Source organism: Hemiscyllium ocellatum, chromosome 5 (genome assembly GCF_020745735.1).
Source record: "Hemiscyllium ocellatum isolate sHemOce1 chromosome 5, sHemOce1.pat.X.cur, whole genome shotgun sequence".
Lineage (NCBI taxonomy): Eukaryota > Metazoa > Chordata > Chondrichthyes > Orectolobiformes > Hemiscylliidae > Hemiscyllium > Hemiscyllium ocellatum.
The window spans coordinates 87,258,604-87,281,046 of NC_083405.1; the positions used below are offsets into that span (position 1 = coordinate 87,258,604).

The following is a 22,443-nucleotide window of genomic DNA, read 5'->3' on the forward strand; positions in this document are numbered from 1 at the left end:
GGCCTATCCTCAACATTGGGAGCACCTCACTGTACTTTTTTATGGCTGCTGAGTGGTGAGGTGGGATTTTCACTAGGCAGCAGCAAGTTGCCAATTCAATTGTATTATAGTTTATTGAACACCTTATTAGTGGCAAAACTCAACTCATTAATATTCAGGTTCTTACCTTCCCAAGCACATTAAACAAGCCAGACTTTGAGAGTTCTCAACATGGAAACTAGAGTGGTACCTGGCAGTTTCAGCTCAGAAAGTAGTCAGTGAGAGGTTCCCAACACAATTAGTCCCCAGTCAGGTATCTGGTCAGGGTGTTTTCGGTCAGGGGTCTGTGCCTCAGAGGGTTAGGCCGAATAGTAGGTCATGGTCAGCTATGAAACTCCATAGTGGCCAGCCCAGAGAGTAGGCCCAAAGCATCTGGGAAGATGTTTGGACATCATTTGGGATCTGACTTGTTCTCATCCATGGCTGTCCAGGTCAGTCACACAAGGAGAAGGTCACAGTCAGTCCATGAGATCTGTCCAGAGAAACTAAAGCAAAAGGGTTTTGGGAAAGGAAGGATGGAAAGAAGACTTGGAAATGTGTTCACCAGCATTGGGGGCTGCATCTGGGTAGAAAAGGGGTAACAACTGTGAAGGGGGCAACTGGCGGAGAATGCGGTAATGTGGGATGGTGTTTCACCATGGTCAGGAGCACCCTGGCTTTTAGAGGGTGCAGGGGGATAGTGTATGGCAGTTGACACGGTCACTCCACATGCTTGGGGCTTTGGAGAGGGTGGGAATAGGCATTGCAGGGGGATTGAGATGTGGGGAGGTGCAAGCTGATACAGACAGGTTGGATGGGAACCTAGAAGATGCAAAGTTTGTGTGGTTCATGGAAGTGGATGTTCATGTTCATGCTGAAGATCATCTTGCCAGAGGCATTTAGGATAAGGGAATCAACCTTGCCATCAGGACTCTGTCAGAGAATCGCACTGCCACCTTTCCCATCTCCAAACCCTTTACACTGTACGCCCATCAGCATCAGTCCAAGACATGTCTCCTTCAGCTCAAGGGAAATGATAGATGGACAACAAATTCAACAGCATCTACATCCCATGGAAGAATAAAAAAAAGAGAAAATGCTTCCACAGGTATGTAGATAACACCCAGCTCTAAGTCATTAACCCCTCTATAAAATGCTCTACTGTTTTTGCTGCTTGTTTGACATTTAGTCATGAACAAGGTGCAATTTATGCCCGACTTGTAAAATCTCTGAGCCTTTAACTCTCAATAAGACCCTATTCCTCAATTCTTATGAGTCCTCAGTGCAGGCAATATAGTTCGCTATTTATACAAAGCAAATGTCCAGCTTCATTCTTTTGGAGTACAAGTTTCAATAGCAAAATGTAAATTTAATTCAAAATGTTCACAATTATCATTGGTGTCAGTGGGCACAGAGACATGACAATTAACTTTTCATCGTTTGGGCCAAAGTACTGGCTCATAGGAAAAATTGGTTTTGAGTTACATTAGCAATTTTTAATGCCATTATTTTCTGAAATGTCTCCATAGGATATAGATAATTGTTACCATAGCATACACTTTCAGAAAATTCTGGAATACTAAATTGTGTTACTTTTATGCACAGATCTCTATTTTTAAGATTTATTTCATTTAACAATATGTCATTTGGTATGTGCTCTTCTGGGCAATGGTTAATGAGCTAGTGCAGTACCTTAAGCTTGTAAAAAGTGCAAAATTGATCTCAGTTCTTTGAATTATCAAATTAAGTCTCAATATTCAATTTGATTCAATTACTGAGAAGGCCAAATGGCTGAATTCTGCTCCTTTACCTTATGGACTACCTTAAAACTGGCTTTTGGAAGCAGCTTCAAAATATCAAAGAACTAGTTCAGGTAATCTGAGCCCCATTCTAGAGCTAAGGTATGAAAGGTTTTTTTTTAATCGTAATGTAAATGAAGGAACATTAGATACAAAGTAAAAACAAAGCTATAAAAGACAAATTGTTATCAGTAGATTAAAAGACTATAAGAAAATAGGAACAAGAGTAGGTCAATCCCTCAAGTCTGCTCTGACATTCACTGGAATCATGGTTGATCTGATTAGAGTTATAGAGTCATAGAGATGTACAGCATGGAAACAGACCCTTCGGTCCAACTTGTCCATGCCGACCAGATATTCCAACCCAATCTAGTCCCACCTGCCAGCACCTGGCCCATATCCCTCCAAATCCTATTCATATACCCATCCAGATGCCTTTTAAATGTTGCAATTGTACCAGCCTTCACCACTTCTTCTGGCAGCTCATTCTATATACATACCACACTCTACGTGAAAACGTTGCCCCTTAGGTCTCTTTTATATCTTTCCCCTCTCACCCTAAGCTTATGCCCTCAAGTTCGGAACTCCCCCAACCCAGAGAAAAGACCTTGTCTATTTATCCTATCCATGCCCCTCATGATTGTATAAACCTCTATAAGGTCAACCCTCAGCCTCCAACGCTCCAGGGAAAACCTAACCTATTCAACCTCTCTCTATAGCTCAAATCCTCCAACCCTGGCAACATCCTTGTAAATCCTACAGTTATTTATCAAACAATAATTCCACACTCCTGACTTGTGGCTTGCAGATAATGGACAAGCTTTGGGAAGGGTCAGTGTTCCTCACTCCCAGATTCCTAGCCTCCAAACTACTGTTGTAGCCACAATTTTTATATTCTGGATTAGTGGTGTTGGAAGAGCACAGCAGTTCAGGCAACATCCAATGAGCAGCGAAATTGACATTTCGGGCAAAAGCCCTTCATCAGGAATAAAGGCAGTGAGCCTGAAGGGTGGAGAGATAAGCTAGAGGAGGGTGGGGGTGGGGAGCATAGAGTACAATGGGTGAGTGGGGGAGGGGATGAACATGATAGGTCAGGGAGGAGAAGGTGGAGTGGATAGGTGGAAAAGGAGCTAGGCAGGTTGGACAAGTCCGGATAAGTCATGGGGACAGTGCTGAGCTGGAAGTTTGAAACTAGGGTGAGGTGGGGGAAGGGGAAATGAGGAAGCTGTTGAAGTCCACATTGATGCCCTGGGGTTGAAGTGTTCCGAGGCGGAAGATGAGGCGTTCTTCCTCCAGGCGTCTGGTGGTGAGGGAGCGGCGGTGAAGGAGGCCCAGGACCTCCATGTCCTCGGCTAAGTGGGAGGGGGAGTTGAAATGTTGGGCCACGGGGCGGTGTGGTTGATTGGTGCGGGTGTCTCAGAGATGTTCCCTAAAGTGCTCTGCTAGGAGGCGCCCAGTCTCCCCAATGTAGAGGAGACCGCATCGGGAGCAAAAGATACAATAAATGATATTAGTGGATGTGCAGGTAAAACTTTGATGGATGTGGAAGGCTCCTTTAGGGCCTTGGATAGGAGGTGAGGGAGGAGGTGTGGGCACAGGTTTTACAGTTCCTGCGGTGGGCGGGGAAGGTGCCAGGATGGGAGGGTGGGTCGTAGGACCTGACCAGGTAGTCACAGAGGGAACGGTCTTTGCGGAAGACGGAAAAGGATGGGGAGGGAAATATATCCCTGGTGGTGAGGTCTTTTTGGAGGTGGCGGAAATGTCGGCAGATGATTTGGTTTATGCGAAGGTTTGTAGGGTGGAAGGTGAGCACCAGGGGCGTTCTGTCCTTGTTACGGTTGGAGGGGTGGGGTCTGAGGGCGGAGGTGCAGGACGTGGACGAGATGCGTTGGAGCGCATCTTTAACCACGTGGGAAGGGAAATTGTGGTCTCTAAAGAAGGAGGCCATCTGGTGTGTTTTAAGGTGGAACTGGTCTTCCTGGGAGCAGATATATGGCTAGTTCAGCTCAGTTTCTGGTCAATGGTAGCCCCCAGGCAGTTGATAATGGGGATTCACTGATAATAACACCATTGAATGTGAAGGGAAGATGGTAAAGTTCTCACCTATTGGAGATAGTCATTGCCTAGCACCACCGGTGCAAATATTATTTGCCACTTGTCTGCCTCAACCTGGATATTGTTGAGTCTCACTGCATTTGGATATGGACTGCTTCAGCATCTGGAGAATTGGGAATGGTGCTGAATACTGCAATTATCGGTGATCATCTCTATGTGTGACCTCAAAAGGGAGGGAAGTTCTGTTGCAAAACAGTTGCAAGCATACTATGACTGATTTGGCTAAGTATAGTAATGACAGGGATTACTGAGTCCAAAGTAGAAACAATGATTCACCGAATGAAATACTGGCTTTCAATTGCAAAATAACAAAGGAATGAAACCCAACATTAATGTACAATTCATACCTGTCGCATCATTGCCTTAAAGGCCAAGTATCGGAGTCTCAGTGTCAGTATCTCTCCAGATTTGCCAAATGTGAAACCCTAAAAAACAAGGGCATAAAAAGTGGTATGAAGAAATGGAACTATATTTCAAAGGAATAACACAGCCATCCAAGTCATTTTTGCATATGAGTTAACGTAGGTTTTATTGAATAAACATTCCATACAAAATTAGCGGACTGTGTATTGTCGTTTTAGAAATTTGGATTGAATAACATAGAACTTCCCTTTGTTAAAGTTCAGGAACACACGCCTTGTGCTTTCTCCTTGTGCTATTTTTACAGAGGCAGAGGCATTGTCCTGAGTGAGTTTGAACTACAAACAATAAATGTAGTAAGGAAAGGAACCTATCATAAACATGTTAACCATGCCTGGAAATGTTGAATTGATTCCTGAATTCAATTGAACAAAACTCCAAGAAATTACCCAGAACTGGCCTGAATCCCTCTGTAAACACCAAACCTTTACTAAGTAGGTGTTACTGGGCAGTGTTGTGGAGGTGCCGGTTTTGGATTGGGGTGGACAAAGTTAAAAATCGCACAACACCAGATTCGTGTCGAACAGGTTTATTTAGAAGTACATCAGGAATGAAGCTATTCAGGTCTGCTTTGATTACCTTCTTTGCTCAATCACAGAGTGAGAGGCCCATCATAAATTTGATTGAAAATAATCAATATAGGTTTTTCACACAGCAAAGCACAACAGAACCTTGGCAAGCAGAAACATAGACGAGTACAAGCCAATAACATCACTATGCCATCAACTCCTCATATTGGGCCCATTTTCAGGACCCTACTGCTTCAGGAACCCAAGCAAAAACAAAAGCAGCGGTTCACTTGGTGCTTCTTGCCTGTGTGTGTGTTTTTTCTCGATAGCAAATGGATAAGACTTGAATTTTGCTTCTGAAATGTAGAATTCTATTTGCACTTTAGTTTGAATCCTATAATCCAGTTCCATCCAGTATTCTATTTATTCACAGATTTCATTAAACCCTACCTGTAGAAAGAATGTGATGAAGGAGATACCTCCAAGTGCTAGGAATAACAGCGAAAAAAGTGTACTCTGATGGCGAATATGATTTTTGTCTGTATTAGCGAAAACCTGCAGCAGGTAAAGTAAATAATGTAAGTGGGATTATTGCATAACAACAAATTCAGTAAATTTAGACATTCACAACTGTTGTGAAAATAAACAACTCTCACTTTGTATGAAGTTGTGTTTTGGTTTTAGATAACAGGATAATTCTTCAGCATGCAAATCCAATATGGGTTACACACTTTGTAGAAACAAAGTCCACTGACTTCAATTGAGGTACAAACCGATTTGTTTCTGTAAAAGCTGATGCAGCTAAATGTCTGTCCAGGTAGCAAGTCCCCTCATTCACTGGACTAAGAATACTTTCTTTTTGGGACTGTTATCCCAAGGATCAATTCAGCAACAGCCTGACATTGTACGTAAACTATAATTGCATGAGCATGACTAAATCATCAACACCACTGGGTATGCTGTGTCCCACAGACCCAGGAGAGGTGGCAGCACCAAGTATTACAGTCAGTGACAAGGTGCCCCGAAAATCCTCAACACAGACTCTGGATCCAATGACATTAAGTCAAACGTGGACAAGAAAATCAACAGATGATTTTCACGACCCCAATGTCTCAACTAATGAATCAGCACTCCTCCATTATGGACACCACTTGGAGAAAATACTGAGGGTGGCAAGGGCACAGACATGTTCTGCTTGAGGAACATCAATATCCATCAGTAAAAGTGGTAAGGCATACAGACTGAGTAAGTGGCACAGAGGCCATGGATGGTTAGAGGTTTGGGGCCTTGGGTGGATGAGATGTTACATGAAATGGTGGGAGTGATAGAGCTTGAGCCTTGATGGGAGGTGTCTGTAGTAGTAGAGATGGAGTGATTATGAGGTATCACAGAGATGATTGTGGCACATACCCTCTCAGAACAGAGAAGATTACTGACGTTCTTGCAGCAGTGCTGCACATGTCTCTGAACTGTCAACACCATGTATGTACTTCTTGTCAGATGTGGGAGTTTAAAAAGAGTTCAAGGATTACTGCGGATTATATCTGCCATAAATGCTGTTGGTTGCAAATCTGATCAGATCGAATGGATCGGTTGGAACAAAGAACAAAGAACCTTCGGCCCTTCAAGCCTGAGCCCATTCAAATGTACTGTCTAAACCTGTTGCCCAATTCCTAAGCATTTGTATCCCTCTGCTCCCCACCTACTCATGCATCTGTCCAGACGCATATTAAATGAATCTACCGTGCCTGCCTCTACCACCTCTGCTGGCAACGCATTCCAGATGCCTACCACCCTCTGTGTGAAGTACTTGACACGTGTATCCCCCTTAAACTTTTCACCTCTCACCTTGAGAGCATGACATCTCGTTATTGAATCCTTCACCCTGGGAAAAAGCTTGTCTCTATCAACCCTGTCTATACCCTTCATGATTTTGTAAACGTCAATCAGGTCCCCCATCATTCTCCTTTTTTCTAGTGAAAATAAACCTAACCTACTCAACCTCCCTTCATAGCTAGCACCTTCCATACCAGGCAACATCTTCGTAAAAGGTAAAAGCAATGACTGCAGATGCTGGAAACCAGATTCCGGAATAGAGTGGTGCTGGAAAAACATAGCAGTTCAGACAGCATCCGAGGAGCAGGAAAATCGGCGTTTCGGGCAAAAGCCCTTCATCAGGAATACAGGCAGAGTGCCTGAAGAGTGGAGAGATAAATGAGAGGAGGGTGGGGGTGGGGAGAAAGTAGCATAGAGTACAATAGGTGAGTGGGGCTGGGGATGAAGGTGATAGGTCAGGGAGGAGGGTGGGGGAAGGTAGCAAAGAGTACAATGGGTGAATGGGGGTGGGGATGGAGGTGATAGGTCAGAGAGGAGGGTGGAGTGGACCCGCACCAATCAACCACACCACCCCGTGGCCCAACATTTCAACTCCCCCGACTCTGCCAAGGACATGGAGGTCCTGGGCCTCCTTCACCGCCGTTCCCTCACCACCCGACGCCTGGAGGAAGAACGCCTCATCTTCTGCCTCGGAACACTTCAACCCCAGTGCATCAATGTGGACTTCACCAGTTTCCTCATTTCCCCTTCCCCCACCTCACCCCAGTTCCAAACTTCCAGCTCAGCACTGTCCCCATGACTTGTCCTACCTGCCTATCTTCTTTTCCACCTATCTGCTCCACCCCTCCTCCTTGACCTATCACCTTCACCCCCTCCTCCACTCACCTATTGTACTCTATGCTACTTTCTCCCCACCCCCACCCCCACCTTCCTCTCATTTATCTCTCCACTCTTCAGGCATTCTGCCTTTATTCCTGATGAAGGGCTTATGCCCGAAATGTCAAGTTTCCTGCTCCTCGGATGCTGCCTGAACTGCTGTGCATTTCCAGCACCACTCTATTTCAGAACATCCTCGTAAACCCTCTCTGCACTCTCTCCAAAGCATCCACATCCTTTTGGTAATGTGGCGACCAAAACTGTATACAATATTCTAAATGCGGCCAAACCAATGTCTTGTACAATTTTACCATGACTTGCTAGCTGTTATACTCAATACCCGTCCAATGAAGGCAAGCATACCAAATGCCTTCTTGACCACTCTATCCACCTGTGCAGCAACCTTCAGGGTACAATGTACCTGCACTCCCAGATCTTTCTGCTCATCAACTTTTCCCAAGGCTCTTCCATTCATTGTATGATTCGCTCTAGAATTAGACCTGCCTAAATGCATCACCTCATATTTGTCTGAATTGAAAGCGATCTGCCACTTTTCCGCCCAACTCTCCAGTCTACCTATGGTCTCCTGTATTCTCTGACAGTCCCTTATGCTTTCTGCTACTCCACCAATCTTCGTGTCATCTACAAACTTGCTGATCATACCACCAATGCCCTCTTCCAGATCATTTATGTATATCACAAACAACAGTGGACCTAACACTGACCCCTGTGGAACACCACTGGTTACTTTTCTCCATATCGAGAAACTCCCTTCAACTACTACTCTCTGTCTCCTGTTGCTCAACCAGTTCTTTATTCACCTAGCTAACACAAACTGCACACCATGTGACTTCACTTTTTCCATTAGTCTCCAAGGGGAAACTTATCAAACGCCTTACTAAAGTCCATGTATATGACATCAACAGCCCTTCCTTCATCTAATAACTTGGTCACTTCCTCGAAGAACTCTATTAAGTTGATAAAGCATGATCTCCCCTGCACAAAACCATGTTGCCTATCATTGATCAGCTCATTCTTTTCTAAATATAAATAGATCCTATCCCTCAGTACCTTCTCCAGTAACTTCCCCACCACTGATGTCAGGCTCACTGGTTTGTAGTTACCCAGAATATCCCTACTACCCTTTTTGTACAGGGGGACAACATAAGCTACCCTCCAGTCCTCCAGCACCTCACCTGTATTTAAGGATGCCACAAAGATATCTGTCAGGGCCCCAGCTAATTCCTCTCTCGCCTTCCTCAGCAACCTGGGATAGATCCCATCCGGTCCTGAGATTTGTCCACCTTAATAACCTCTAGCATACCCAACATATTTTCCCTACTTATCCCAACATGATCCAGACTAATCAAGCTTCTATCTCTATTGTCAAGATTCATCATGTTCCTCTCCTCAGTGAACACTGATGCAAAATAATAATCCAGAATCTCACTCATTCTCTCAGGTTCGGCAGACAGCCTTCCTTCATTATCTTTTAGTGGACCCGCTTGCTTTTATATAAGAAAAAAATGCTTTGGGATTTTCCTTAATTCTGCTCGCTAAAGCTATTTCATGACCCCTTTTCACCCGCTTGATTCCTTGTTTAAGACTTGTCCAACTCTTCCGATATTCCTCCAGGGCCCGTTCTGTTCTTAGCTGCATAGACCTCATACACGCTTCCCTTTTCATCTAGGCTAGTCGTACAATTTCTGCTGTCATCGGTGGTTCACGAATCTTGCCCTTTCTATCCTTTGCCTTCAGCTGGACATGCCTATCCTGCACTACGGTTAACATATCTTGAAAGTCTCCAACATCTCAAATGTGGACTTCCCTTCAAATAGCTGTATCCAATTCACATTTCCCAGCTCCTGCCTAATTTTGATATAGTTGGCTTTGACCCAGTTTAGTACTCTACCCCGAGGACCACTCTCTTTTTTATCTATGAGTATTCTAAAACTTATAGAATTGTGGTCACTGTTCCCAAAGAAATCCCAAACCACAACTTCTACCACTTGTCCTGGCTCGTTCCCCACTACCAGGTCCAATATGGTCCCTTCCCTCGTCGGGCTATTGACATACTGCTTCAGAAAACTCTCCTGGATGCTTCATACAAAATTCTACTCCATCCAGACCTCTGACGCTAAGGGTATCCCAGTCAATGTTGGGAAAATTAAAATCTCCCATCACCACTACCCTATTGCCTCTACACCTATTCATAATCTGTTTACCTATTTGTTCTTCTACGTCACACTCACTTTTGGGAGGTCTGTAATACAGCCCCAACAATGTAACTGCACCCTTCATATTTCTCAGCTCCACCCATAATGCCTCACTACCCAAGACTGCCATAGTGTCCTCCTTTAGCACAATCATGATAGCGTCCCTGACCAGCAATGCAACTCCACTCCGTCTTTTACTTCCCTCCCTGTCCTGTCTGAAGTGTCTGTATCCTGGAACATTGATTTGCCAATCATCATGCCCTTCCTTCAACCAAGTCTCTGTGATGGCAATAATGTCATACTCCCAGGCCCCAATCCAAGCCCTAAGTTCATCAGCCTTACACACTACATCCCTTGCAGTAAAGTAGATGCATTTCAGGCCACCAGTTCTTTTGTGCTTACCTGCTCTCGGCCTACTCTTCCCTTTATGAATGTTACCTTCATAATTCTTACAGTCTCCAGTCTCCATCTCACTGCCTACTTGTTTTCTCTTCTGGTTCCCAGTCCCCTGCCACATTAGTTTAAAACCTCCCCAACAGCAGTAGCAAAAACTCCCCCAAGGACATTGGTCCGGTCTGGTTCATTTGTAGACCGTCCCTTTTGTAATAGTCCCACCTTCCCCAGAACTGGTCCCAATGTCCAACAAATCTGAACCCCTCCCTCCTACACCATCTCTCAAGCCACGTGTTCATTCTGCGCTGGCTAGCTCATAGCACTGGTAGTAATCCCGAGGTCCTCCCCTTTAACTTCTCTCTAGCTTCCTGAATTCTTCTTTAAGGACCTCATCTTGCTTTCTACTTCTATCGTTGGTGCCTATATGCACCAAGACAACTGGCTGTTCACCCTCCCCTTTTAGAATGCTCTGCAGCCGATTGGTGACATCTCTGACCCAAGCACCGGGAGTCCAGTTTTCAGCCAAAGAACCGCCTATCTACTCCCCTCACAATAGAATCCCCTAATATTATGGCCCTACGAGTCTTTTTCCTGCCCTTCTGATCCGCAGTGCCCACCACGGGACCATGATCTTGACAACTGCTTCCCTCCCCTGGTGAATCATATCTCCCAACAGTATCCAAAACGGTATACCTGTTTTGGAGGGAGATGACCGCAGGGGACACCTGCACTGCAGGAGACAGAAAGAAGCAATGAGGAATTTGCAACAGCAATAGTATGTGACGGATGGCAGTTATAGAAAGGGGGGAAGTCTCAGATACAGTCACATAGATGGGTTAACTCCAGCAAAGGTAAGAGAGGTCGGCAGCTGGTGCAGGGTCTTTTGAGGATATACCCATTTCAAACAGGTATGCTGTTTTGGAAAATGTACGGGATAATGGATTCTCAGGGAATGTAGCACAAACAGCCAAGTTTCTGGTATTGAGACTGGCTCTAATGCAAAGAGGGGTATGTCGGGTTCCAAGAGATCAATTTTGTTAAGCGATTCTCTAGTCCAAGGTACAGACAGATGTTTCTGTGGCCAGCAGTGAAAAATCAGAATGCTGTGTTGCTTCCCTGGTGCCAGGATCAAGGATGTCTCAGAGAGGGTGCAGAATGTTCTCACGGGGGAGAGGGGCCAGCAGGAGGTCATTGTCCACATTGGAACCAACGACATATGAAGGAAAAGGTTGAGATTCTGAAGGGAGATTACAGAGAGTTAGGCAGAAATTTAAAAAGGAGGTCCTCGAGAGTAGTAATATCTGGATTACTCCCGGTGCTATGAGCTAGTGAGAGCAGGATTGGAGGATAGAGCAGATGAATGCATGGCTGAGGATCCGGTATATAGGACAAGGATTCACATTTTTAGAATCTCGTTTGGGTTAGAAGTGACCTGTATGAGAAGGACAAATTGCACCTAAATTGGAAGGGGACTAATATACTGGCAGGGAAATTTGCTAGAGCTACTCGGGAGGATTTAAACTAGTAAGGTGGGGTGGGGGGGGGGGTGACCCAGGGAGATAGTGAGGAAAGAGATCAATCTGAGACTGGTAAAGGTTGAGAACAGAAGTGAGTCAAACAGTCAGGGCAGGCAGGGACATGGTAGGACTAATACATTCAACTGCATTTATTTCAATGCAAGGGGCCTAACTGGGAAGGCAGATGAACTCAGGGCTTGGTTAGGAACATGAGACTGGGATATCATAGCAATTACAGAAACTGGCTCAGGGATGGGCAGGACTGGCAGCTGAATGTTCCAGGACACAAATGCTACAGGAAGGATAGAAAGGGAAGCAAGAGAGGAGGGGGAGTGGCATTTTTGATAAGGGATAGCATTACAGCTGTGCTGAGGGAGGATATTCCCAGAAATACATCCAGGAAAGTTATTTGGGTGGAACTGAGATATAAGAAAGGGATGATCACCTTTTTTGGGATTGTATTATAGACCCCCTAATAGTCAGAGGGAAATTGAGAAACAAACTTGTAAGGAGATCTCAGCTATCTGTAAGAATAACAGGATGGTTAAGGTAGGGGGTTTTAACTTTCCAAACATAGACTTGGACTGCCATAGTGTTAAGGGTCTAGATGGAGAGGAATTTGTCAAGCGTGTACAAGACAATTTTCTGATACAGTAGTGGATGTACCTACTAGAGAAGGTGCAAAACTTGACCTACTCTAGGGAAATAAGGCAGGGCCTTATTTCACTGAGGTGACACTGAGGTGTCAGTGGGGGAGCACTTTGGGGCCAGCGACCATAATTCTATTCATTTTAAAATAGTGATGGAAAAGGATAGACCAGATCTAAAAGTTGAAGTTCTAAACTGGAGAAAGGCCAATTTTGACGGTATTAGGCAAGAACTTTTGATTGGGGGCAGATGTTCGCAGGTAAAGGGACAGCTGGAAAATGGGAAATTAGATAACGAGAACCCAGAGAAAGTACATTCCTGTCAGGGTGAAAGGGAAGGCTGTTAGGTATAGGGAATGCTGGATGACTAAAGAAATTGAGGGTTTGGTTAAGAACAAGAAGGAAGCGTATGTCAGGTATAGACAGGACAGATTGAGTGAATCCTTAGAAGAATATAAAGGAAGTAGGAGTACACTTAAGAGGAAAATCAGGAGGGCAAAAAGGGGACATGAGATAGCTTTGGCAAATAGAATTAAGGAGAATCCAAGAGTTTTTAGAAATACATTAAGGACAAGAGAGCAACTAGGGAGACAATACAGCCCCTCAAAGATCAGCATGGCAGCCTTTGTGTGGAGCCACAGAAAATGGGTGAGATACTAAAGGAGTATTTTGCATCGGTGTTTACTGTGGAAAAGAACATGGACAATAGACTGTAGGGAAATAGATGGTGACATCTTGCAAAATGTCCAGATTACAGAGGAGGAAGTGCTGAATGTCTTGAAACAGGTAAAGGTGGATAAATCCCCAGGACCTGATCAGGTGTACCTGAGAACTCTGTGCAAAGCTAGAGAAGTGATTGCTGGGCCTCTTGCTGAGATATTTGTATCATCAATAGTCACAGGTGAGGTGCCGGAAGACTGCAGGTTGGCTAACGTGGTGCCACTGTTTAAGAAGGGTGGTAAGGACAAGGGAGGGAACTATAGACCGGTGAGCCTGACCTCGGTGGTGGACAAGTTGTTGGAGGGGATCCCAAGGGACAGGATGTACATGTATTTGGAAAGGCAAGGACTTATTAGGGATAGTCAACATGGCTTTGTGTGTGGGAAATCTTGTCTCACAAACTTGATTGAGTTTTTTGAAGAAGTAACAAAGATGATTGATGAGGGCAGAGCAGTAGATTTGATCTATATGAACTTCAGTAAGGCCTTCAAAAAGGTTAAGCATGGGAGACTGATTAGCAAGGTTAGATCTCATGGAATACAGGGATAACTAGCCATTTGGATACAGAACTGGCTCAAAGGTAGAAGACAGAGGGTGGTGGTGGAGGGTTGTTTTTCCAGACTGGAGGCCTGTGACCAGTGGAGTGCCACAAGGATCGGTGCTGGGCCCTCTACTTATTGTCATTTACATAAATGATATGGATGTGAGCATAAGAGGTACAGTTAGTAAGTTTGCAGATGACACAAAAATTGGAGGTGTAGTGGACAGCGAAGAGGGTTACCTCAGATTACAACAGGATCTGAACCAGATGGTCCAATGGGCTGAGAAGTGGCAGATGAAGTTTAATTCAGGTAAATGTGAGGTGCTGCATTTTGGGAAAGCAAATCTTAGCAGGACTTCTACACTTAATGGTAAGGTCCAAGGGAATGTTGCTGAACAAAGAGACCTTGGAGTGCAGGTTCATAGCTCCTTGGAAGTGGAGTCGCAGGTAGATAGGATAGTGAAGAAGGCGTTTGGTATGCTTTCCTTTATTGGTCAGAGTATTGAGTACAGGAGTTGGGAGGTCATGTTGCGGCTGTACAGGACATTGGTTAGGCCACTGTTGGAATCCTGCGTGCAACTCTGGTCTCCTTCCTATCGGAAAGATGTTTTGAAACTTGAAAGGGCTCAGAAAAGATTTACAAGGATGTTGCCAGGGTTTGAGGATTTCAGCTATAGGGAGAGGCGGAACAGGCTGGAGCTGTTCTCCCTGGAGCATCGGAGGCTGACGGGTGACCTTATAGAGGTTTACAAAATTATGAGGGGCATGAATAGGATAAATAGACAAAGTCTTCTCCCCTGGCATCGGAGAGTTCAGAACTAGAGGGCATAGGTTTAGGGTGAGAGGGGAAAGATATAAAAGAGACCTAAGGGGCAACTTTTTCACACAGAGGATGGTACGTGTATGGAATGAGCTGCCAGAGGAAGTGGTACAATTGCAACATTTAACAAGTATTTGGATGGGTATATGAATAGGAAGGGTTTGGAGGGATATGTGCCGGGTGCTGGCAGGTGGGACTAGATTGGGTTGGGATATCTGGTCGGCATGGACGGGTTGGACCGAAGAGTCTGTTTTCATGCTGTACATCTCTATGACTCTCTGACTCTATGACCACAATTCAGCTGTATTGAATATTATAAAGTCAAAGCTAAGGAAGCTGGTTTGTGATGGGGTTGCAAAGGAAGGGACAGAATGTGTGAATGTCATATTGTACCGAGGAACCATAAAAGTTCAGGGAAACTCAATAATAGAACAAACTTATAGGGTTATGTCTTAATGTGTGATGCATTCACAGTAAGGTAGACAAACTGATGGTGCAAATCGAGGTAAATGAAACATGGCTACAAGGAGATCAAAACTTGATACTTAATATTCAGAGATATTTGACCTTTTGGAAAGACAGGAGGGATGGAAAATGTGGTGTGTGGTGTGATAGCACTGTTAATAGGAGATGAAATGAATGCAGTTGTGAGAGATGATCTAGGCTTGAATGATGTACAATCCATTTGGTTTGAGGTTAAAAAAAACCAGCAAGGGTTGCAGTAGTGCACAGAGGGAGAAACTGGAGCGACTCTGTGGGAAAGACGACAAATCAACAAATAATAGGAGAGAATAGGGAAATAATTATGGGTGACTTCAATCTTCATGTTGATTGGGTTAGTCACATTTGAAAGAGTAACTCTGACAATATAATCCAAAAGTGCAGTATGGATAGTTTCCAAGAGCAATGTATCATGGAACCAATCAGGAGCAGGCTACCTTGGATCTGGCAATGAGTAGGAGAAAGTGAGGACTGCTGATGCTGGAGATCAGAGTCAAGACATGTGGCACTAGAAAAGCACAGAAGGTCAGGCAGCATCTGAGGAGCAGAAGGACCAATGTTTTGGGCATAAGCCCTTCATCAGGAATCGATGTTTCAGCATAAGCCCATCATCAGGAATGACATTCCTGATGATGGGCTTATGCTGAAACATCGATTCTCCTACTCCTCAGATGCTGCCTGACTTGCTGTGCTTTTCCAGTGCCACACTTTTCGAATCTGGCAAAGAGGTGTGTTTAATAAATGACCTCAGAGTAAAAGGTGCCCTTGGCAGTAGTGATCATAACATGACACAATTGAATTTTACAGTTCAAGTTTGAGAAATGGGTCAGAAACCAATCAACTCCACTGCCCTGTGGCCGAACATTTCAACACCCCCTCCCACTCTGCCAAGGACATGCAGGTCCTCGGCCACCTCCTTTGCTACTCCCTCACCACCCGTCGCCTGTAGGAAGAAGGCCTAATGTTCCACATCGGGACCCTCCAAACCCATGACATCAATGTGGACTTCACCAGTTTTCAAATTTCCCCTCCCCCACCTTACTCCAGTTCCAACCTTCCAGCTCAGCCCCATTCTCATGACCTGTTCCACCCGTCTACCTTCCTTCCCGTCTATCTGCTCTACCCTCCTCTCCGACCTATCACCCTTTACCCCCACCTCCATCCACCTATTGCACTCTCAGCTATCTTCTCTCCAGCCTCTCCCCCACCCATTTATCTGTCCACACAGAGGCTCCCAGCCTCATTCCTGATGAAGGGCTTTTGCCTGAAACGTCGATTTTCCTGGTCCTTGAATGCTGCCTGACCTGCTGTGTTTTTTCAGCACCACTCTCATCTTGACTCTAATCTCCATCATCTGCAGGACCCATTTTCACCCAGAAATGATTGTGTTTATCCCAAATAAAGGGAATTACAATGAAATGAGAGTAGAATTTGTTTAAATGAACTGAGTAGATAGATTAACAGGAGAGATAGCAAGCAACATTCAAGGAAGTGGTTCAGGACTCTCAGCAAAAGGGAGAAGGAAAGATTCTGACAGAGAGAGATAAACGAACCATAGCTAATCAAGGAAGTTAAAGAGAGTATTAAGTTGAAAAAAATAGCATATTTATTCATCACATGGTCATAGTCAGTAAAACTGGGATAAATTTCACTCAACTGTTGCTGAGATAATTTTAGAATCCAGCAACGAAGACTAAAAGACATTTTAGACAGAGAAAATAAACTATGAAGATAAACTAGCGAAGAATATAAACACTGACAATAAGAACTTCTTTTAATATATAAAAAGGAAGAGGGAGGTCAAAGTGAACACAGGTCCCTTAGAAAATGAAGCTTGAGAGATGGTTTTGGGCAACAAGGAGATGGCAGACAGTTAAACACAAGGAGTAATTTGCATCAGTCCTTACAGGGCAAGAATACCGGGCAAGAATTAAGTCCTGTCACCAACACTAGAGATGTAGTATTAGACAAACTAATGGGTGCTAAAGGCAGATAAGTCCCTTGGTCCGACATAAAGTGGAGATAGATAGGTTTGTGATCAGTAGGAGAATGAAGACTTACAGAAGAGTGAACACGAGGAATGTCAGATCATCCATGATCCCAGTGAATAGCAGAGCAGGTTTGATGGGCCAAATGACCTACTTCTTTTCTTATTTCAAACTGGTTTATGATTGTACTGACCCAGATAGCAACCTCAGCCCAGGTTGGCTGGGTCTGGTGTCAGGGTCTCCTCACCTGATGCTGGGGGAGGGGAAGAACTCGCTTCGATACGGCTGTTCATGAGGATCACAGGTCCCTATCCACAAAGTGGGGCACCAGTTTTCCTTTGTCTGACAACTCTCGGGGAAATGACATGAAAAGTGCAAGACCGGCTTGGGACACCTCGTGCACCACCAACTTTTAAAGTGTGGTTCGGGCTCCAATGGCGAGTACTTCCATCTCTTGAGAGTCGGAGAATATGACAAGTGTGGCGCTATAGCATTTGGTGCATAGGTAATGGGTGAGTTTGGGAAGATAGCATAAGAAAACCTGCCACAGAGAAGGGAAACCCTGCATGAAATTCACCAAAATTGACATTGAGAAGTTCAGCCTATAGCCTCTACTTTCTCTAGGCTGTTTAAAAATCCCTGGTCTCTGAATCATTACCTACTGACCTATTCGAGTTTATAAAATTTCAATTAGGTCTTCCACAAAACTTACTTGCACTTGTACAATGCAACCAGAATATATTTGAATATTTTAAACTTACAGCAATAATTTCGGAAAATATCAAGGCAAATGCTGGCTGCAGGATACCATTTAGAATAGAACAGAATGTTCCAACAAGTATGTACGGCCATTCGGTCTTATTCATCTTAAGAATATGCAGAAAGGACATGTTGGGAAGATTTTCATCCTGAAAAATACAATGATTTCATATACAGTTGTAAATGGAATACGATTTCCGAATCTGTAACCTGCAAATAATTGAATTTCAGATTCTTTAAAAAAAAACCTTTTCATTTTTAAACCTGAAAATAGTTAAATGAATGTATTGATATTTAATAAAAATAGAAAATGATGGTAATACTGAGCAGAGGCAGATGCATTTGTTTGCTCCTGTTGCAGGTGTTGTTCTACCTCAAATGTCTAAGTTGCTCTCACATTGTAGTACAATCTGACAGTACAGCCTGAGGTAGCGGAAAGGACAATTTTTTGGAAACTAATTTGAAAGCAAAATAGGTCCCGCAAGCAAAAGCCTTCCAGGCAAGGCAGCAGCAGTTGTGTTGTTTCAGTCTTTGAAGCTTTTTTAGTCTGTCAACTTTACAGAACCATCAATCAATATGCTTGCACTTGTTAATCCTTCAAGTTTCAGATGGCTCTGGAATACCATTCACTGGCTGGGAAACCGAAGATGCTGAGTTAAATTTTGTTTTAATTGCCACTTAACATATGAAAATAACAGACCTGACATTTACTCCAGGATTTATCATATGCCTCCAAGCAACCTCTGGTTAAAGGGGAATTGAGCAGCATCATACCAGATTTCTGATACACTGCTGCTTTTCATGATCGGACCCCTGAAGCCTGCACCAGAAGCTGATTCCACATACTCATCCCTTGCATGTTAACATTCTGCTTATTAACTCTTTTTCCTCCAAACAAATGCTGTCAGACTTTGAGTGTTTTTGACACTTCCTGTTTTCAATTCAGATTTCCAGCATATTGCCGTATTTAGCTTCTGCAGTTTTCAGCAACAGTACATACGAATTCTGCTTTCAGACTGTAGACTGACATTGGATACAATGGAAATAACTTGCATGAATTATCACAATAAGTTCATTCTTGGCAGACATTTTGGAAATGTAAAGCTAAATCAGAAACAGGATCACAAATCTCCATTTCCCACACTACCCACCATTGTGACCCTTCAGGTGGTTAAGCCAATGAAACACCAATTTTGAACCCAGGTCCCACTGAGAATTCAATGTTCTCAACCCTAATACCAATAAATCTCAACGTTCTGTAGATAAGTAATGCTTTACATTAATTTGAACATTTGAAAATCATATTCTATAGTTAGCTATCGACAAGATGCCCTGCAGATCACCCAAGATCCTCAGACAGCATCTTCCAAACCTTCCACAGCCACTTCCATCTAGAAAGACAAGAGCCGCAGATACATAGGAACACCACCACCTTCAAATTTCCCACCAAGCCATTCACCATCCTGACTTGGAAACACTTCCTTCACTGCCACTGGATCGAAACCCAGGAATTCCCTCCTAAGGGTATTGTGGGTCTACCTACAGCAGGTAAACTGCAGCAGTTCAAGAAGGCAGCTCATCACCATCCTCTCAAGTGCAACTAGGGATGGGCAATAAATGCTGGCCAGTCAACGACACCAACATCCCCCAAAATTAATTTCAAGGAAGTCCAAATACTCCTGAACTGAACTAACAAGGAAACATTTAACTAATTTATCTCACTGCTTTGAATTATTAACTTTTCAACTACAGTAGCATAGAAAGACAATACAAGACAAACACTTATGAATCACATAAAGGCTGACTAGAAACATCATACGTAATACAATTCCATGATGGGATATTAATACACCACCTTAAGCAGGTTCTTAACTAAACTATACAGACTTATACCTGTGGAACAACATCAGCATCCTTGTTTTCTGTAGCTGTTCCTGGCCTTTTCATGCTGGCACGTGTTGACCGCCTTCGCAGTGATTTTGTGGCAACAGTCTTAGGTTCAGCTTCATTAGCCAATTCATCTGTCTCATCATCTTCATCCTTAAACGTCTAAAAAAGATAAATTACGTATTGAATATTTCATTTTATTTAAGCAAATTCAAAGTATGTGCACACACTTAGTGAAACTTAATTTTGCAATCTAATAAATATTGTTAATCAACCTTTTCAGAGATGTTGTTACTCTTCTGCAGCAAGTGGTAAATGAATTCAGGTCTCCTGGTTCAGACGTAGGGACACTATCACAAGAACCCCTTCTATAATCAGACGTGCTCTAAATCAATAGTTAAAGTTGTCCATGCATTTAAAGAGGTAACTGACTTCCATGAGTACCTGTGTCGTCACCAACGCATGATAAATTCCTTTTGCCGCCATCAGCTCTTCATGGGTTCCCATCTCTGAAATGACACCATCCTGTAATCCTGCAATGAGGTCAGCATTTTGGACTGTTGACAGACGGTGAGCAATAACTATAGTAGTGCGGCCTTGGCGTACCTTTCAGAAAATACACAGTATGTTTAGATTGTGATAAGTATCAATATTCATCCTTCCAACCCAGTGCTTGTGTAGCTTCCTTACAGAAAGAAATATGTATGTGTTCCTTAAAACTCTTTCCACACCAATGCTCTCCATGTCTGTAGGAAGAGCTGGGCCCGGTGGGTGGGTGGGGGTGGGGATTGGGGGGGTGCAGGGTGGTTGAGTGCCCTATTTCTCCCTCCAACTCTATTTTGATGTAATCCCTACTCTCCCCCTTCATGTAAGCTTATCAGCCTTTGCTTGTTACTAGTTCACTGGGCATATTGGTGTTTTTCTGGTAGTGAAGATGTTGAATAAAGGGTTTTGCATAATGATGCCTTTATTGAGTCACTGCTCATACAACCACAGGTAATATGGGGAAAAATGAGCACTCAGAGAAATAAAAACATAAACAGTGGATTCAGAGCATCTCCTGACTTCAGGGAAAACAACCCAAAAATCTTTGCAAGTCCTTACCACAGTTAATAGCACTCTCACCTCTAGGTCTGAAAATGGTATGTTTGAGCCCCAAAGCAAGAGGAGATCTGACTGTACAGTCACACTGAAATTCCCTCACAGCATTCCCAGAATTATAAAATCAGCCAACACCTATCCATAGGGATTCCGTTTAATTGGTATCCAATTAGTCTCATGCTCCCATTCGTTTTCCTTAACCCTGTAAACCTTTCCTTTTGAAATACATGTTTATGTTTGCACCCTCAATCACCACTACCAAAAATGATTGAACTCAACTTCTTTGTTACTTGTGAGATCCAAATGTGTACAAGATGGAGTAGGAGTTCCAGTAGTGGATGGGACTCACTTGAATTGTGCTGTGACCAACGTTCTGGTATCAAGTAACTTATGCTGTAGAGAGGGGATTTAAACTTAATTGGTAGGGTCAGGACAGAGCTTGGTGGAAATACATAGGCATAAAAGCAAAAAGGAGATAACAGCACTGCAGCGGAGATTTAAAGTGAAGATACCCAGAGTGGGATAGGATGGAGCAGAGGTGGAAACATTAAAAAAAGTAGCAAGAAGGGGGAAAATAGTAAAAAGGCAAAATTAATATCTCGTCCCTTGAATGCATGGAGTATTCAGAATAATAAATGAATTAATGGCACAAATAGAAGTTATTGGCAATGATCTTATAGCCATTAGGAAAACATAGTGACAAGGAGATTAAAGCTGGGAACTAAATATTCTGGGATACTTGACTTTTCAGAAGGACAAGCAGGAAGGAAATTCAACAGAAATAGCTTTATGAATATGGAATGGAATAAGTCCAAAAGCAAGATTTTGGTCAGAAGAAGTAGAATTGGTGTTGATGGAGGCAAGAAATAATGAGGGGAAGGTGGGAGTAGGCCTCCCAAACGCCTCATAATTGTAGCTATACTATAGGGCTGAGAATAAATCAGCAGGTAGCGAGGATGCATAAAAAGTACAGTACATGAATCATGGGTGAATTTAATTTTCGTGTAGACGAGGAAAACATTTGGCAGAGGTAGCCACAAAACATAATTCAGAAAGTGTATTTGGAACAGTTTCCCAGAACAATGTGCTGTGGATCCAACCAGGATTCACAATATTTTGGATCTGGTTAGTTTAATAAATAATATCACAGTGAAAGATCCTCAATGTTACAATGACCATATTGAGGGAGGATTTAGCATTCATTTTGAGAGTGAGGAACTCAGGTCAGAAACAATTACAATAAAATTAAATGAGGGTAACAACAAAGTAATGATAGCTAAGTTGACTGGAGTGAACTTGGAAAGGGGTTTAGCAGGAGAGACAGTTGGTGAACAATAGCTGACATTTAAGAAAATAGTTTGTGATTTCAAACAGACATATATGCCAGTGAGGAAGAGGGATTCTGCGAGGGCAATAAACCAAACATGCTAACCAAAGAGGTTAAGGATAAACCAAATTGAAAAACAAACTATTCAGTGTAGCAAAGATTAATAACAATCAGAATATTGAAAAAAGGTGATAAAATCCATCAAATGATGATCAAAACCAAAAAAAAACAGAAAAACATCTTTCAGGGTGAACTAGAAAGAAATATAAAATGGACTGAAGAACATTTTTAAATATGACAAAATGAGAGAAGCCAAATTGGACATAGGCCTCTTAGAGAAAGAGGCTTGAGAAATATTAATGGGAATCAGGAAAAGGCAAAGGAACTGAATAAATATTTTGCATCACTTGTCATTGTAAGAAGATGTTACTAACATTCTAAAAATACTAAATA

At 43.2% G+C, this 22,443-nt stretch overlaps 1 protein-coding gene across 3 annotated transcripts in view; it reads right to left on the reverse strand.

Moving 5' to 3' along the window:
* Positions 1-22,443, reverse strand: part of abcb4 (ATP-binding cassette, sub-family B (MDR/TAP), member 4) — a 123,587-nt gene that overhangs the window by 23,143 nt on the left and 78,001 nt on the right. For 2 of the 3 annotated variants that reach the window (XM_060824957.1, XM_060824960.1), the window contains 5 exons: positions 20,007-20,168; positions 19,569-19,724; positions 17,678-17,824; positions 5,312-5,416; positions 4,280-4,357 (listed from right to left, as the gene is read on the reverse strand). In XM_060824957.1, the coding sequence (XP_060680940.1) occupies positions 4,280-4,357; positions 5,312-5,416; positions 17,678-17,824; positions 19,569-19,724; positions 20,007-20,168 (648 nt within the window). The remainder of the gene's footprint in view (positions 1-4,279; positions 4,358-5,311; positions 5,417-17,677; positions 17,825-19,568; positions 19,725-20,006; positions 20,169-22,443) is intronic. The other variant, XM_060824959.1, reaches the window with a different exon arrangement.